This window comes from Leucoraja erinacea, chromosome 16 (assembly GCF_028641065.1).
Source record: "Leucoraja erinacea ecotype New England chromosome 16, Leri_hhj_1, whole genome shotgun sequence".
Lineage (NCBI taxonomy): Eukaryota > Metazoa > Chordata > Chondrichthyes > Rajiformes > Rajidae > Leucoraja > Leucoraja erinaceus.
The window spans coordinates 28,521,738-28,537,280 of record NC_073392.1 but is presented as its reverse complement, the minus strand read 5'-3'; the positions used below and the strand labels follow the sequence as shown (position 1 = coordinate 28,537,280).

Below are 15,543 nucleotides of genomic sequence, written 5' to 3'. Positions count from 1 at the left end.
CCCTAAACTGAACACAATATTCTAAATGTGGTCTCACCAATGTCTTATACAACTGCAACATGACCTCCCAACTTCTATACTCAATACTCTGACAGTTGAAGGCCAAAGTGCCAAAAGCCTTTTTGACCACCTTATCTACCTGCGACTTGACCTTCAAGGAACCGTGCACCTGTACACCTAGATCCCTCTGCTCTACAACGCTACCCAGCGGCCTACCATTTATTGTGTAGGTCCTGCCCTTGTTCGACGTCCCAAAATGCAACACCTCACACTTTTCAGTATTAAATTCCATCAACCATTCCTCCGCCCACCTGGCCAATCGATCCAGATCCTGCTGCAATCTTTCACAGCCATCTTCACTATATGCAAAACCACCCTCTTTTGTATCATCAGCAAACTTGCTAATCTTGCCCTGTATGTTCTCATCCAAATCATTGATGTAGAGGACAAACAATAACAGGCCCAACACCGAACCCTGTGGCACACCACTAGTCACAGGCCGCCAGTCCGAGAAGCAACCCTCCACCATCACCCTCTGCTTCCTTCCTTGGAGCCAATTTGCTATCCATTATCTATCTCTCTTTGGATCCCATGCAATCTTGCCTTCCACGTACAAAACCATGCTGAATATCCCTGAATATTCTTCAGTCTGAAGAAGGGTCTTGACCCGAAACATCACCTATTCCTTCTCTCCATAGATGCTGCCTCACCTGCTGAGTTTCTCCAGCATTTTTGTCTACTTTCTGAATATCCCTATTCAGCCCTTGCCCATCCAAATGCCTGTATAACCTGTCCCTCAGAATACTCTCCAGTTACTTACCAACTACAGATGTTAAGCTCACCAGCCTATAGTTCCCAGCATTTTTCCTGCAGCCCTTCTTGAAATGAGGCACATTTGCCACCCTCCAGTCTTCCGATACCTCTCCTGTATTTAAGGATGACTCGAAAATTTCAACCAGGGCTCCCGCAATTTCCACCCTAGTTTCCCGCAATGTCCTTGGATATATCTGATCAGGCCCTGGAGATTTGTCTACCTTCAAACACGATAGTACATTCAGTACTTCTTCAGTTCAAGAAGGCAGCTCTCACGGGTATCAAAGGTTGGCCCTAGCAAAGCCACCCTCGTACCCATAATGCCCAGAGTGAGTTCACGAAGACACCTTGAATAAACCACACAGCACATGTCCAAGCCCTACCGCTCTCATGTGTATGTACAATGGACTTCACCGACTCCTCTTTACACTGGGAATGTCCCAGCAAGCAACGGCCAAGCCCACCAACAGGCCCAGCGCACCCGCCATGGACCAACAACAGAGGACCAGCGGTAGACCCAGCTCGCCCACCGCAGACTCTGTACTCGGTCCTGAGCCACCGTCGACGATGGGACCAAGAGCCGGGGGGGCCATCGAGAGCAAGGAAGGACCTGCGAGCAAGGTGGACCGCCCGCTGAAAGTGAGATGGCGGCGAGAATAATGGGGGCAAGCCGTCTGTGGTCACGTGCGGCGGCAGGCAGAAGATAAAACTGTTCGATTAACTTTTTAGAACTTTGTCTGCACTTGACTCTTTGTGTACTGCCTAGGTGTGGTCTGCTGTATGATTTTACCGGGTTGTATGCAAAACTGTACCTCAGTACACATGACAATAAAGTATCATTGAATCATCAAGGAAGCACACACTGGGATGAACACATATCGATGCTGCATGACTCTATGTAGCATAGATGTACTCCTGGTCAACTAGATGTAACTTTGCAAAGAAAATGCAGCACAGTGTTCCAAGACCCAAAAGCCAGCACGCACTTAAACAAGGCAATGGCTCAAGAATAACCATAGATTTATTTCAGTTTTTAATATTGGGAAATACACTGACTTACATGTAATGAAGATAAATAAGTCGACAACGATCAACAAAGCTGAGATACAGATATCTAAATGATGTATCACTGTGTTGTGTGCTGGTACAATAGCCCTGTAATCTTCCAATTTCCCTCAGAGCTGCAACAAAACTGAGACAATCAGCCATTTTCTAAGGGAGAATATCCATATATTATAGAGACCTCCATCTTCTCAGGCTTTAATTTGGTAGGCAAGGAATTTTATGTGGCCTACTTATCATCAACGGCCTTCCCCGTCTCCACCACCAGCCCAACTTCCCTGCCAATGAGCCCAGCACAACTTTCTTTGCATTTGGGAAGAGGAACAGACTTGTGCAGGAAGGAAGTGCAGATGCTGGTTTATATGGAAGATAGACACAAAATGCTGCAGCAACTCAGCGGGTCAGGCAGCATCATTGGAGAAAAGGAATACGTGACATTTCGGGTCGGACTGAAGAAGTGTTCCGATGTGAAACGTCAAATCTGAAGAAGGCTTCCAACCTGAAACGTCACCAATTCCTTTTCTCCAGAGATGCTGCGTGAAACGATGATCTACACCAGCGTTCTGTGTCAATCAGAGAAACCAACTTGTCGAATTTGAGAAGACTATGGTTCTGGGCCCTGGGGCCTTACGGTTGCCACCATCAAACTGAGCCATGGCTGAACACCAAAGACCAGCAGCACCAGCTACTGCTCAGAGAAGGCGTGGTCCTTGTAGCCAAATGAAGATGCTTGGGGTCCCATTGATTCCAGGTGTGTTTCCATGGCATAGATGGGTGACTGGAGATTGGGCTAGTGAGATACCATCAAGGGAAGTGGGCAGATGGTGGTGGCTACTGCAATGGTGAGTTTAGAAGCCAGCGATTGTCAAGAGTGAAATCTTGGTGGAATAAGCAACCATCTCTTGCCCATGGTCAACATTGAGCCTTTTCCCGGACAACAATGAAAGGGATAAACTGCGGCAAATTATTGGGCATCTTCTGTAATGAACAACACAAAGGGACTACAGCAAATTGAGAGGTGGATCACCACCACATTATTAAGGGCAACGAAGGATGGCCAATGAATGCTGGCTCTGTCACCAACCATGACACCCAACAGAACTATCTGATTTTAAAGAAACAATGGTGTAACTGGGCAAGGCCGACCCAGGTATTTGATGGCGTCCTTGTTAGATATTATATAATTAGTTATCATTGATGCCTGCATTGATTACGTCAAATTGTATCACATTCTGCATTTATCTAGTGCTTTTGATGTTTTCAACACACCCCAAATGAAGTACAGGTCCATCACCGATTTTACGACACCCTTGGTTCCAGAGCCTTGCTGGATTTTCAGTTTTGACGAACCATGGCCTCAAGAGGTGTAAAAGGTTACCGGCCCGCAAAGTCGGCTCAGAAGTCGGCTATGGGAACGGATCAGCCGTCTCTGGCCGGGTTGGAGTTCCAGAGCCCTAGCCGCAGTAGACAAATTCAATCCGCCGAGTGGAAATCCGGCAATGGGAGTCCTGATGAGGTTGAGATCGGCCACCACACCCGGCCTAGGCAATTCATGCGCGCTCTCGTAATTTTGGATTAAAGGAGGTGCCGGACCATCAGTTGCGGGAAAACCGATGATGGGCCTGTACTTCTGAGCTGGGGCCTCTGTTATAATTTGGGAAACGGAGCCACAAAGTTGAACGGGGCAAGTACAACCAGGTGGCAATGTGATAACGAGCAGTTTATCTGGTTTAGTGATTGAGAAATATATATAGTTGCAGACTCCTAGTGATAGCAACCCCATCTCTTCTTCACCATGGCAGTGTGTGGTGTGGATGGAGTCTCAGTTCAAAAGTCTCAACTTAAGACAACATCTCTGACAGTTCTGCACACTCCCCAGACCCAAGTATATCCCACCAGCCCAGATTTAAAGGGGCTTCAAGACCTAAAGTAGGTCCGCAACCTTTTGACCAAGGAGTGAGGGTCCTCTAGTAATGTGGCCGCAATATAAGCACAGCTCCGTGAGTTATGCACTTCACTGATAACAAACATCAACATAACCAGTTATGTAGGAAAGAACTGCAGATGCTGGTTTACACCGAAGATAGACACAAAATTTCCGCGGGTCAAGCAGCATCTCTGGAGTAAAGGAACAGATGGCGTTTCGGGTCGGAAACTTTATTCTGAACAAGGATCCTGACCCAAAACGTCACCTATTCCTTCTCTCCAGAGATGCTGCCTGGCCCGCTGAGTTACACCAGCATTTTGTGCCTATCTTCAATATAACCAGTTGTTGGATATAAAATGACAGATAGTGGTCACCCAAACATAAAAAGCAGTAGTTTTAACTTTGGTCATTAGTTTAAGGAAGGCTCCCTGCCTCCACTCCTCCCCAGGCCAGGGATATCAATGAGGGTAGGTCCATATCTGGAATGAGCTGCCAGAGGAAGCTGTGCATATAGATACAATTATGACTTTTTTAGGACAAATAAATGGATAGAAAGGGTCCATGGACTAAATACAGGCAAGTGGGACTAACCGAATATGCCAACTTGGTTGACATGGACAAGGTGGGCTGAAGGGCCTGTTTCCATGCTGTGTAGCTCCATCTCTATGACTCACCTGTGAGCTGTTAAAACATCCTTGCTCAGCTCTGAAGAAGGGTCCCGACACGAAACATCACCCATCCATTTTCACCAGAGAGGCGGCCTGACCCGCCTGAGTTGCTCCGGCACCTAGTGTGTATCTTTGCTCATTGGATTGGTCCTGGTGGGCAGTATGCCAGCGGAGATGATAGCATCTCCTCCAGAGGTTGGACGCGGTGAAGTCGCCATTGGCAGTGAAAGGGGGCTTGATGGAGATGGGCAGGGGCAAATGCGGAAGAGAAGGGGAGAGTGAGAAGGGGTGAATGAAGGATGTGGTAGACTTTAGAGATTCTGAGTTATGTGCGTGCCAGAAGACCTTGCGAGGTGAGGGGCTGTTTCTTAAATCTGTTAGCGTGAGGACATTGGTCGGGCTGGTTGCTCCTCAGAGCCAGGTTTCTCCTGTCCCACGGCACCAGCAGGAGTCACAGCAGTGCCAGGGTTTGGGCACGGTTCGCTGCTCCATCCGACCACCAGTCGTGCTGGCAGGGGATGCAAATGACAGTTGCAACCCACGTGACAATGGGAGAAAGGAATTCCTCCCCAGTGCGCTGGAGGGGGAGGGAGAGTGGTTGGTGAGCTTAACATTACCCCCTTCCACTAGTGCCCAGCAATGACCAAGGTGGATGAAACCAATTGCCAAGTGGAGAAGCTTGGCCCAGTTGACCTCACTGTACCCGGCCTGACATGTCATCGTTGGTGCAGGCCTTGAGCCAACCCTTCCCTTTAAACCTAAGGACACACAAAATTACTCCCAGTGGCCCAAGACCGACAATTGGTTTGGACGTCCGTAAGAGGTGAGAAGGTGCAGGCGTCCATAAGAATGTACACAGGACTGGAGGCGGACCTCGTGATCACATATGTATCGTCCATCCGTGTTGGAGCTGAAGTCTTGTTCAGGCATTGATGGCGTTGGCCACGTCAGTGAACACCAGTCTACTGGGCCTCTGCAAGGACGCTTGACTTGGCATCAAGATCTGGAGAAAGTAAGAGGTTAATGAGCAATCTCTCCCAATATCCATGTCCATCCTGGCTTTAAGGCAAGTGCATTGCACACTTTCAATCACAATGCCATGCCTCGCTGCATATCAGCACAGCAAGCCTTTGTGTGCAGGGAGTGGATGCGAAAGTGGGATAATACAGGACTAGTGTAAACGAGTGATCGATGGATGGCGTGGATTGGTGGACCTGTTTCCATGCTGTATCACTAAATTCAACTAAACGTTAATAAGAACCTGAGGGGTACGTTTTTTACACAAAGTGTAGTGGGTGTGTGGAATCAGCTGCTGGAGGATGTGGTTGAGGATGGTCGTATCGCAATGTTTTTTTTTGTTTTTTTTTGTTTTTGTTTATTTTATTAGAAGTTAATACAGCACAAAACAGTCCAGGTGCTCCTAATTTTAGGTCCCAACTATTCCAAATACCATAATCCATTTATGTAGCTTAATCAACTTCTGTTAAAGAAGGAAGTAAGCCAAGAAAAAGAAACAATAGAAAAAGAAAAGTGCAGGGAGGTGGAGTGCGAAAGTGGGTGTGTATATACAGAACTAGTGAAATAGAAGAGAGGCCCCTTAAAAGAGAATTTTTCAATCTGTATTCGGAGATGTAGATCTGGTGAACTGAAATCAGCTCTTTTACCATGCTGATTCCAAAAAGTCGATGAAAGGAGACCAACTCCTTAAACGGTCATATTTATCTATTAGAACTCATTTCTTCAAGGCGTAACTGTTTTTTAATCACATTTTAACAGTGGTGGGTGTGTGGAATTTCCAAAATTTAAGTATCAATTTCTTTCCAATTATCAACCCATAATTAAAAATCGTATCGCAATGCTTAAGAACCATTTAGACAGGTACATTGATAGGATGGATTTAGATGGATATGGGCCAAACACAGGTAGGTGGGACTAGTTAGTGTAGCTGGGACATGTTGGCCGGTGTGAGCAAGTTGGGCCAAAGGGCCCATTTCCACACTGTAACACTCTATGACATGACAACAGACTGGGCCAGTGGATGCCCAGCAGTCATACTCTAGCGAAAGGCGCCATCTTCAGGAGGAATCCAGGGGAGATGAAGCAACCCTAATGAAGTGAGCTCAGTCTCTGATCAATAAGCCATGAAGTGGATGCCCAAGATGACAGCGATGTTATAGGGTCATACAGCATGGAAACAGGCCCATCGGCCAACTTGTCCACACTGACCAAGATACCCCTAGTCCCACCTGCCCACATTTGGCCAATATCCTTCTAACCTTTCCTATCCATGTACATGTCCAAATGTATTTAAATGTTGTGATAGTACCTGCTGCAACTACCTCCTCCGTCAACTCGTTCCATACACCCACCACCCTTTGTGTAAATATTGTTACCCCTCAGGTTCCTATTAAATCTTAATATTAAAATGCAGGCAGGTGGGACTAGTGTCGATGGGACATGTTGGTCGGTGTGGGTCAGTTGGGCCGAAGGGCCAGTTTCCATGCTGTATGACTCTATGACGCTGCCACTTGCTTGCCTGCCTCACCTTGCTCTGTAGCCCCTGCGAGGTTGCGTCTCGTCCATGGTCAAGTAACTCCTGTTCCAGCTCGTCTTGCTCCTCGCCGGGGTCAAAGTTGTACATTGGCATCAGCTGGTGGCGTAGCTTCTCCAGCCTGGTGGCAACAAGGTGCAACAGTATCAACCATTTTTAGACCATTTGCAACTGGCTTCCATGCCCTGGTGATGGAGGAAACCAATGTTTAGGGTAATTATGGGATTTTGTTTTGCCGTCTACGGTCGGTGGCACAGTGACGCAGCGGTAGAGCTGCTGCCTCACATCGCCAGATACCCGGTTCAATCCTGATCTCAGGTGCTGTCTGTACGGACCGCGTGGGTTTTCCCCGGGTGCTCCAGTTTCCTCCCACACCACAGACATGCAGGTTTGTAGGTAAAAACTGTAAATTGCCCCTAGTGTGTCGGATGGAAGTAGTGTACCAGGGGATCGCTAGTCGGTGCGGACTCGGTGAGCCATAGGGCCTGTTGCCACACTGTATTTCTAAAAGTAAAACAAATGTACAAGGTATATATCAGGAGCATGATGGATCAACACTTGCCTGAATGCATGCAGAGCAACAGCCAACCCCCTTTGGATTTTAGACTTTAGAGATACAAAGCTGAAACAGGCCTTTCGACCCAATCCTTTAAATCTCGACTGACCAGAAATCACCCGTACACTAACCTGCAGGCTAGTGACAATTTTACCACTTACCAAAGCCAATTAGAAACATAGAAACATAGAAATTAGTTGCAGGAGTAGGCCATTCGGCCCTTCGAGCCTGCACCGCCATTCAATATGATCATGGCTGATCATCCAACTCAGTGTCCCGTACCTGCCTTCTCTCTATACCCCCTGATCCCTTTAGCCACAAGGGCCACATCTAACTCCCTCTTAAATATAGCCAATGAACTGGCATCAACTACCTTCTGTGGCAGAGAATTCCAGAGATTCACCACTCTCTGTGTGAAAAATGTTTTTCTCATCTCGGTCCTAAAAGATTTTCCCCTTATCCTTAAACTGTGACCCCTTGTTCTGGACCTCCCCAACATCGGGAACAATCTTCCTGCATCTAACCTGTCCAACCCCCTAAGAATTTTGTACGTTTCTATCAGTTTCCCCTCAAAATTCTAGCGAGTACAAGCCGAGTCTATCCAGTCTTTCTTCATATGAAAGTCCTGACATCCCAGGAATTAATCTACGTCTTTCGAATGTGGGATGAAACCAGAGCACCCGAAGAAAATTCACACAGACACAGGGAGAATATGCAAAGACAGCACGTGTGGTCAGGTTTGAAGCCGGGCCTCTGGCTCCGTAAAGCAGCAATTCTACTGTTGCGCCAACCCTGAGCTGTAATGAGGGTGTGGGGATTTAGACAGATAGTACTGGACCTATTATAGAGTAGTCTGGATATTCATGAATGTCAAGTCCCAGGTTGTTTAATTAATGAGAACACTGTTGAGCAGCGCTCTAATGATTGGATAGCTACTTGATGTACACCAGGTTACAGGGTCAAGCTATGGTAATCACAAAGACCTTAAAACTGGCAGCAACTCTTCAAGAAGTTGGGTTCAAATCATGGACACAAAGTGCTGGAGTAACTCGGCCGTTCAGGGAATATCTCTGGAAAAAGAGAATGGGTGACATTTTGGGTTGGATCTCTTCATCAGACTTCAGCACCAGGGTCAGTGATCCGTCCACACTAGTTCCATATTATCCCACAGTGTCATCCACTCTCTGCGTTTTCAGGGCCATTTGGTTTAGAGAGGCCATTTAACCTGCATATCTGCACGGTTTGGGGATGTGGGAGGAAACCAGAGCACCCAGAGGAAACCCACACGGTCACAGGGAGAACATGCAAACACCACACATGCAGACGCAGATCGAAGCCAGGAAACGGGCGCTGTGAGGCAGCAGCTCTACCAGCTGTGCTACTGTGCAATTATAGCACTGACATACCAATCCTGGCAGGATCTCACACCCTTGTCCCTGGGCTCCCTCGATCTCTTATAGTCCATATGTCCCAGTTCTCTCCACACCCAGCTCAACCACTCCCACTGGCATTTAAAGCTCTCGGTGGAACCGTGCAAATTTTAAACTGTCCCACATTTGGCGATTTGAATTCACATTGTACAGCAATTGGTAGGTTTGAAGGCTCTTCTTTCATCTAGAAATTATGTTCATGAATGGGGGGAGGAAAGGCGCGGTGGACCCTGGCCAAAGGAAGAGAGAGGAGGGGGGAGTGGTGGAGGAAAGAGGCCCCTCCCTCCTTTAACGCATGGGGGGGGGGAGGGGGAGAGGGGGGGAGAAGAGGGGAGGGAGGGGGAGGGGGAGAGGGGGGGGGAGGGGGAGGGGGAGGGGGGGGGGAGGGGGAGGGGGAGGGGGAGAGGGAGAGGGGAGGGAGAGGGAGAGGGAGAGAGGGGGAGAGGGAGAGGGAGAGGGAGAGGGAGAGAGAGAGAGAGAGGAGAGGGGGGGAGGGGGAGAGAGAGGGAGAGGGGGAGGGGGAGAGAGAGAGGGGGGAGGGAGAGAGAGGGAGAGAGGGAGAGAGAGAGGGAGAGAGAGGGAGAGGGGGAGAGAGAGGGAGAGAGAGGGAGAGAGAGAGAGAGAGAGAGAGAGAGAGAGAGAGAGAGAGAGAGAGAGAGAGAGAGAGAGAGAGAGAGAGAGAGAGAGAGAGAGAGAGAGAGAGAGAGAGAGAGAGAGAGAGAGAGAGCGCAAACCACAAGACCCCAAGGGCGAGGATGTGTCAGTCACCCTGGCCTCTGGTCGTCCTGGGTTGGCTGTAAACTGAAAGGCAGCTGCACAAATTCAGTTGGAGTCAAGTCCGTGCGGGATCTTAGGACATCCTGCCCTGTGAACGAGACCACAAGCCGTTAAAAGTCAGAGGCTGGGCCGGTGCTAAATCCATTCTAACCGCAGAATCAGGGAAATAAATATCTCCAAAAAGAGATCTGGTTTTAATAAGTACCCACCATTCATTTTAAACCTCTCTACTTTTTTTTTTCTCTTTGTTCTGCAACAGATGTAGGGAATGGTGAGAAGCACAATACTGATAGGAGAGTGGGCTTTATTTACTTTCAATTCCCTGGGACTCCCCAAATAAAGGAATCTAGACTTTAGAGATACAGTGTTGAAACAGGCCTTTCGGCCCACCAGGTCCATGCTGACCAGCGATCACCCCATACACTAGCGCTATCCTACACAATAAGGGCAATTTAACAATTTTACCAAATTCAATGAATCCACAAACCTGTACTTCTTTGGATTGTGGGGTGAAACCGGAGCACCCGGAGAAAACCCACACGAGCACAGGGAGGTCGAACAAACACCACATAGACACCACCCTTAGTCAGGATCGAACCAGGGTCGCTGGAGCTGTAAGACAGCAGCTCTACCGCTGCGCCACTGCGCCATCCTCCACACAACTAGATAATTAATGCCAATAAGTGCTGCCAGATGAACTCAACTTCCCACTTTGAGCCATGTTCTCGGCTTCCCATTTTGCATTCCAGCACTTTGTGTCCTTTAGTGCAGGAAGATAGATTGGTTCTGTATCCGTAGACATGGACATAGTGTGCAGAATGACCTGCTCTCCTGCTATTTGATTCTATGACTCGATAATCATTGCCACCCCAACCCTACGCTCCTCCCTCCGGCCTGAAACTCAGCCTGCCGCTTTACAAGATTAACTTTAGAATGAAGGCTTTGAACTACTTGGGAACACTCTAGGGGAGCAGACTTGTTGTCTGTTCGTCATCTCTCATTTGTTAACACTGGAAGCTGAGTTAAATTTAATTACAGTAAACCCTTCAGAATGGATTTTGGTTATAGCAGACAGACCTATCGTTGTCTACCTGCGCCTAACCCGGCTCGTAGAGCCTCCACGCTGAACCTCCTGCCGACACCACCGTTGGCCCACACAGCCTCCTCGGCTGCTTCCAGGCCACCGCCACCACCACCATCTCTCACCTGCACTCTCCGGCTGCCCGCGGGCCACGACCAGTGACTCCGCCAATCCTCGTCTCTCCCCCAGCTGCCAGCAGGCCAGGACCGTCAACTCACCTGGATTCCAGGCCCAGCTCCAGACCGAGAGTCTGAAGAAGGGTCTCGACCCGAAACATTACCCATCAATGATCTCCAGAGATGCTGCCTGACCTGCAGGTTACGACAGCACTTTGTGTTCTTTTGTGCATCAACCAGCAACCACACAGCTACGGCGGACAATCAGCAATAACAGACACCATTCTCCCCCCTATCCCCCAAGGTCCGTTATAACGAGGGTTTATCCTTGGAGTCATTAGCCGTCCAAGGGTAAACCAAGCAGGTTAGAAATGGTGATATCCACAAAGTGTACTCAATCAGGTTTTAGATGCAGCCACACTCACCTCTTCCTCTTCCTGATGTACAGAACCTAGATGCAAGGAAAATTAGTCATTAGTGGAAATCATAGCAAGAAAAATAATCATGGACAAAATAACTAAAGACAGAGCCAAGGACCAGCAATCCAAAGTAATGGCGTATAATACTACACATTCTGGCCAATACTATAAATTGGATTGTTTTCTCTGCAGTGACAATCATGGCTGATCTGTCTTTCCCTCTCAACACCATTCTCCTGCCTTAACCCTGTAATCTTTGATGCCCGTACTAATCAAGAACTTTCATATTTCTAGCAGTAAATATGACCAACAACTTCTCCAGGACCACCCATAATCAAGTAATGACCAAGAAAGCACACCAACGCCTCTACTTCCGAAAAAGGCTTAGGAAGTTCCGGCATGTCCCCAACAACACTCACCAACTTCTACAGATGCACCATAGAAAGCATTTTATCACAAACCAACCTCCCTCCATTGACTCCATTGATACCTCACGCTGCCTCGGCAAGGCCAGCAGCATAATCAAAGACGATTCGCACCTGGCCATTCCCTCTTCTCCAGTCTTCCATCGGGCAAAAGGTATAGAAGTGTGAAAACCTCCAGATTCAAGGCCAGTTTCTTCCCAGCCGTTATCAGGCAACTGAGCCATCCTGCGTGTGAATGTGTGTGAGTGATTGGTGGTGGTCGGAGGGGCCGTAGGCGCAGATTAGCAGCCACGCTTCCGTCAGTCTGCCCCAGGGCAGCTGTGGCTACAGAAGTAGCTCACCACCACCGAGTGTGACTGAGGAGTGAATGAATAATGCGATGTAAAGCGCCTTGAGTATCTAGAAAGGCGCTATATAAATCCCATCCATTATTATTATTATTATTATCCTACTGCAACCAGAAAGCAGTCCTGAACTACTATCTACCTCATTGTGGACCTTCGGACTATCGTTGATCGGAGTTTATTGGCTTTGCCTTGCACTAAACATGATTCCCTTATCATGTATCTGTACACTGTGAATGGGTCAAATGTGATCATGTATTGTCTTTCCACTGGACGGTTAGCACACAACAAATTATTGTCATTGTACCTCGTAACGCGTAACAATAAACTAAACCCGTCAATTTCTGCTTTAACAGCGCACAAAGATCTGGTCTCCACAGCTGCCTGTGGAAATGAATTCCACAGGTTCACCATCATTTAAATCGCTTTGAGACAGGCACATTGATATGCAGGGAATGGAGGGATATGGATCACGTGCAGGCAGACTTTAACCTGGCATCATGTTCAACATGGACATTGTGGGCCAAAGGGTCTGTTCCTGTGCTGTACTGTTCTATGCTCTAAATTACAGCCAATTTCATGGGTCAATGGAGCGAGCTGAGATTAAAATTCAAGGGTACAGCTTAATGATTTTTGGGTGTAAAACAGCATACACTTAATGGTAACCAAAGTCAAAACCATAACATTAATCACAGCAAAATGGCCAGTGCTATAAACATAACCAGAATTAGAACCCAGCGAACAGGGGGTCAGATGTTAGATATACGAGGCAAAAGCAGAAAATGCTAGACTCATTCAGCAGGTCAGGCAGCATCTGTGGAAAAATAAATGCCGTTAGTGTTTAGGGTCAGAGACCTTTCTTCAAAACTGGGAACAAGAGATAGAAAAAAATTATTTTAGGTTTTTTTTTTCCTTTTCCTCATTCCCCAATAAAGGGTAACTCGAAATGTTAAGTCTATTTCTCCTTTCAGCGGGGTCAGTCTGACCTGCTGAGTGTTTCCTGCATATTCTGCTTTTGCCTCGGATTTCCAAGATTTGCGTTTTTTTCCCGAATGTTCTCAGAACCGGTGTACTGGATGGACCTCTTTGCAAATTGCGCCTCTTTGAAAGAACTAAGTTTCCCTCTTAAACAAAACACAAAGTGCTGCAATAACTCAGCAGGTCTGGCAGCATCTGTGGAGGGAATTGACAAGCGATACTTTGGGTCAGGACCCTTCCTCGCTCTGTAGAAGGGTCCCATCCCAAAACGTTGCCTATTCATTCCCTCCACAATGGGATAGATAGGGTGAATATCAGAACCTTTTGTCCCCAGGGTAGAAATGTCAAAGACTAGAGGGCAAAAGTTCCAAAATGTTGCCTCCATTGATGCAGCCTGACCTGTTGATGGCCGATTAGGAAAAGGGGAGATGCAACGAGACCTGGGTGTCATGGTACACCAGTCATTGAAAGTAGGCATGCAGGTGCAGCAGGCAGTGAAGAAAGCGAATGGTATGTTAGCATTCATAGCAAAAGGATTTGAGTATAGGAGCAGGGAGGTTCTACTCAAGGACGACAGATAGCACAATGGGCTAAGAGTTCGGCTGGCGACCGGAGGGTAGCCGGTTCAAATCCCGCTTGGAGTGCATACTGTCGTTGTGTCCTTGGGCAAGACACTTCACCCACCTTTGCCTGTAATGGAATGTTACGGCGGCAGGCGCGGGCACACCGCGACGCCCTGTGTCTCCCTTTCAAGGGAGATGCTAAAAATGCATTTCGTTGTCTCTGTACTGTACACTGACAATGACAATAAATTGAATCATTTCATCATTTCATTTACTGCAGTTGTACAGGGTCTTGGTGAGACCACACCTGGAGTATTGCGTACAGTTTTGGTCTCCTAATCTGAGAAAAGACACTCTTGCCATAGGGGGAGTGCAGAGAAGGTTCACCAGACTGATTACTGGGATGTCAGGACTTTCATATGAAGAAAGATTGGATAGACACGGCTTGTACTCGCTAGAATTTAGAAGATTGAGGGGGGATCTTATAGAAACTTACAAAAGTCTTAAGGGGTTGGACAGGCTAGATGCAGGAAGATTGTTCCCGATGTTGGGGAAGTCCAGAACAAGGGGTCACAGTTTAAGGATAAGGGGGAAATCGTTTAGGACCGAGATGAGAAAAAAAAAATTCACACACAGAGTGTGGTGAATCTCTGGAATTTTCTGCCACAAAAGGTAGTTGAGGCCAGTTCATTGGCTATATTTAAGAGGGAGTTAGATGTGGCCCTTGTGGCTAAAGGGATCAGGGGATATGGAGAGAAGTCAGGTACAGGATACTGAGTTGGATGATCAGCCATGATCATATTGAATGGCGGTGCTGGCTCGAAGGGCCGAATGGCCTACTCCTGCACCTAATTTCTATATTTCTATGTTTTTCTATGTTGAGTTTCTCCAGCACTTTGTGTTTTGCTCAAGATTTCAGCATCTGCAGTTCTTGGTGTCAGGATGTTACCCTTGACCTTGGAAAACATATCCACGAATGTTTTGAGGCACAATGAATGAACTGACTTACCATGGCCACAGCTAATGCTATTATAGTGATCACCCCAACTGGAACAAGCACCAGTCCTATTCTTGACCTTCCCATTTCTGCATCGGGCAGCGGAGTTGAAGTTGTGTTGGTCCCATTGGTCACCATGGTGGCAGTCTGCAATGTAATTCTGTCCGTCACATTCATGTGCTCCGTTCCGGGCGTCACGTCGAAAATGGGAGCCGCCATGTTTGGTTGTGTTGTAGTCAACGCTGAATGTCACCAGTTACATCTTCTAGAGACGCTCCAACATTTGTGGTGGAGCTCAACCCAACAGATGCCGAGGTACATTCTCGGCAAGGTCATGCTGACGTGGTCTCCTGCTGAACATCACACCCCTCCCTGAAAAACAAAGCGGTAGAAAGTTGGCATCTTTTTTCCATGACAAAGCAAATGCTCAGGAGTCAGAGAGTCATGCAGTGCGGAAAAAGGCCCATCACCGGCCAACATGTCCCATCTACACTAGTCCCACCTGCCTGCGTTTCACCCATATCCCTCTAATCCGATCCTATCCATGTACCCGTCTAAATGCAGCAATGGTCCCCTGCTTTGTAAGGACATGCGCAAACTGCACTGATGGTCACGGGAAACCCAGTGATCTTGGTGTCCTCTCCAACTGAAGGATGGGCAGGTGGCTAGTGAATGGCACATATTCCTGAGCACAGATTCTCATTTGCACTGTACGACTGGGGCGCACTGGACCGGTGCAGTGAACAGCAGTATATGTGAGAGTCACCAGGCTGTTCCACACATGGAGGGGCAGATATTGCTTGCTCTGCGTCTCAAATATGCGGGGCAGCTGTGCG

The 15,543-nt window shown here is 47.8% G+C and overlaps 1 protein-coding gene across 3 annotated transcripts in view; it reads right to left on the bottom strand.

Annotated features, from left to right (window-relative positions):
- Positions 1-1,564: 1,564 nt before the first annotated feature.
- si:ch211-161c3.5 (uncharacterized protein C3orf18) overlaps positions 1,565-15,543 on the bottom strand; it is a 36,666-nt gene continuing 22,687 nt past the window's right edge. For all 3 annotated transcript variants that reach the window (XM_055648012.1, XM_055648010.1, XM_055648011.1), the window contains exons 2-5: positions 14,720-15,079; positions 11,407-11,432; positions 7,016-7,142; positions 1,565-5,473 (exon numbers count right to left, since the gene is read on the bottom strand). In XM_055648012.1, the coding sequence (XP_055503987.1) occupies positions 5,393-5,473; positions 7,016-7,142; positions 11,407-11,432; positions 14,720-14,926 (441 nt within the window). In that variant the 5' untranslated portion in view covers positions 14,927-15,079 and the 3' untranslated portion in view covers positions 1,565-5,392. The remainder of the gene's footprint in view (positions 5,474-7,015; positions 7,143-11,406; positions 11,433-14,719; positions 15,080-15,543) is intronic.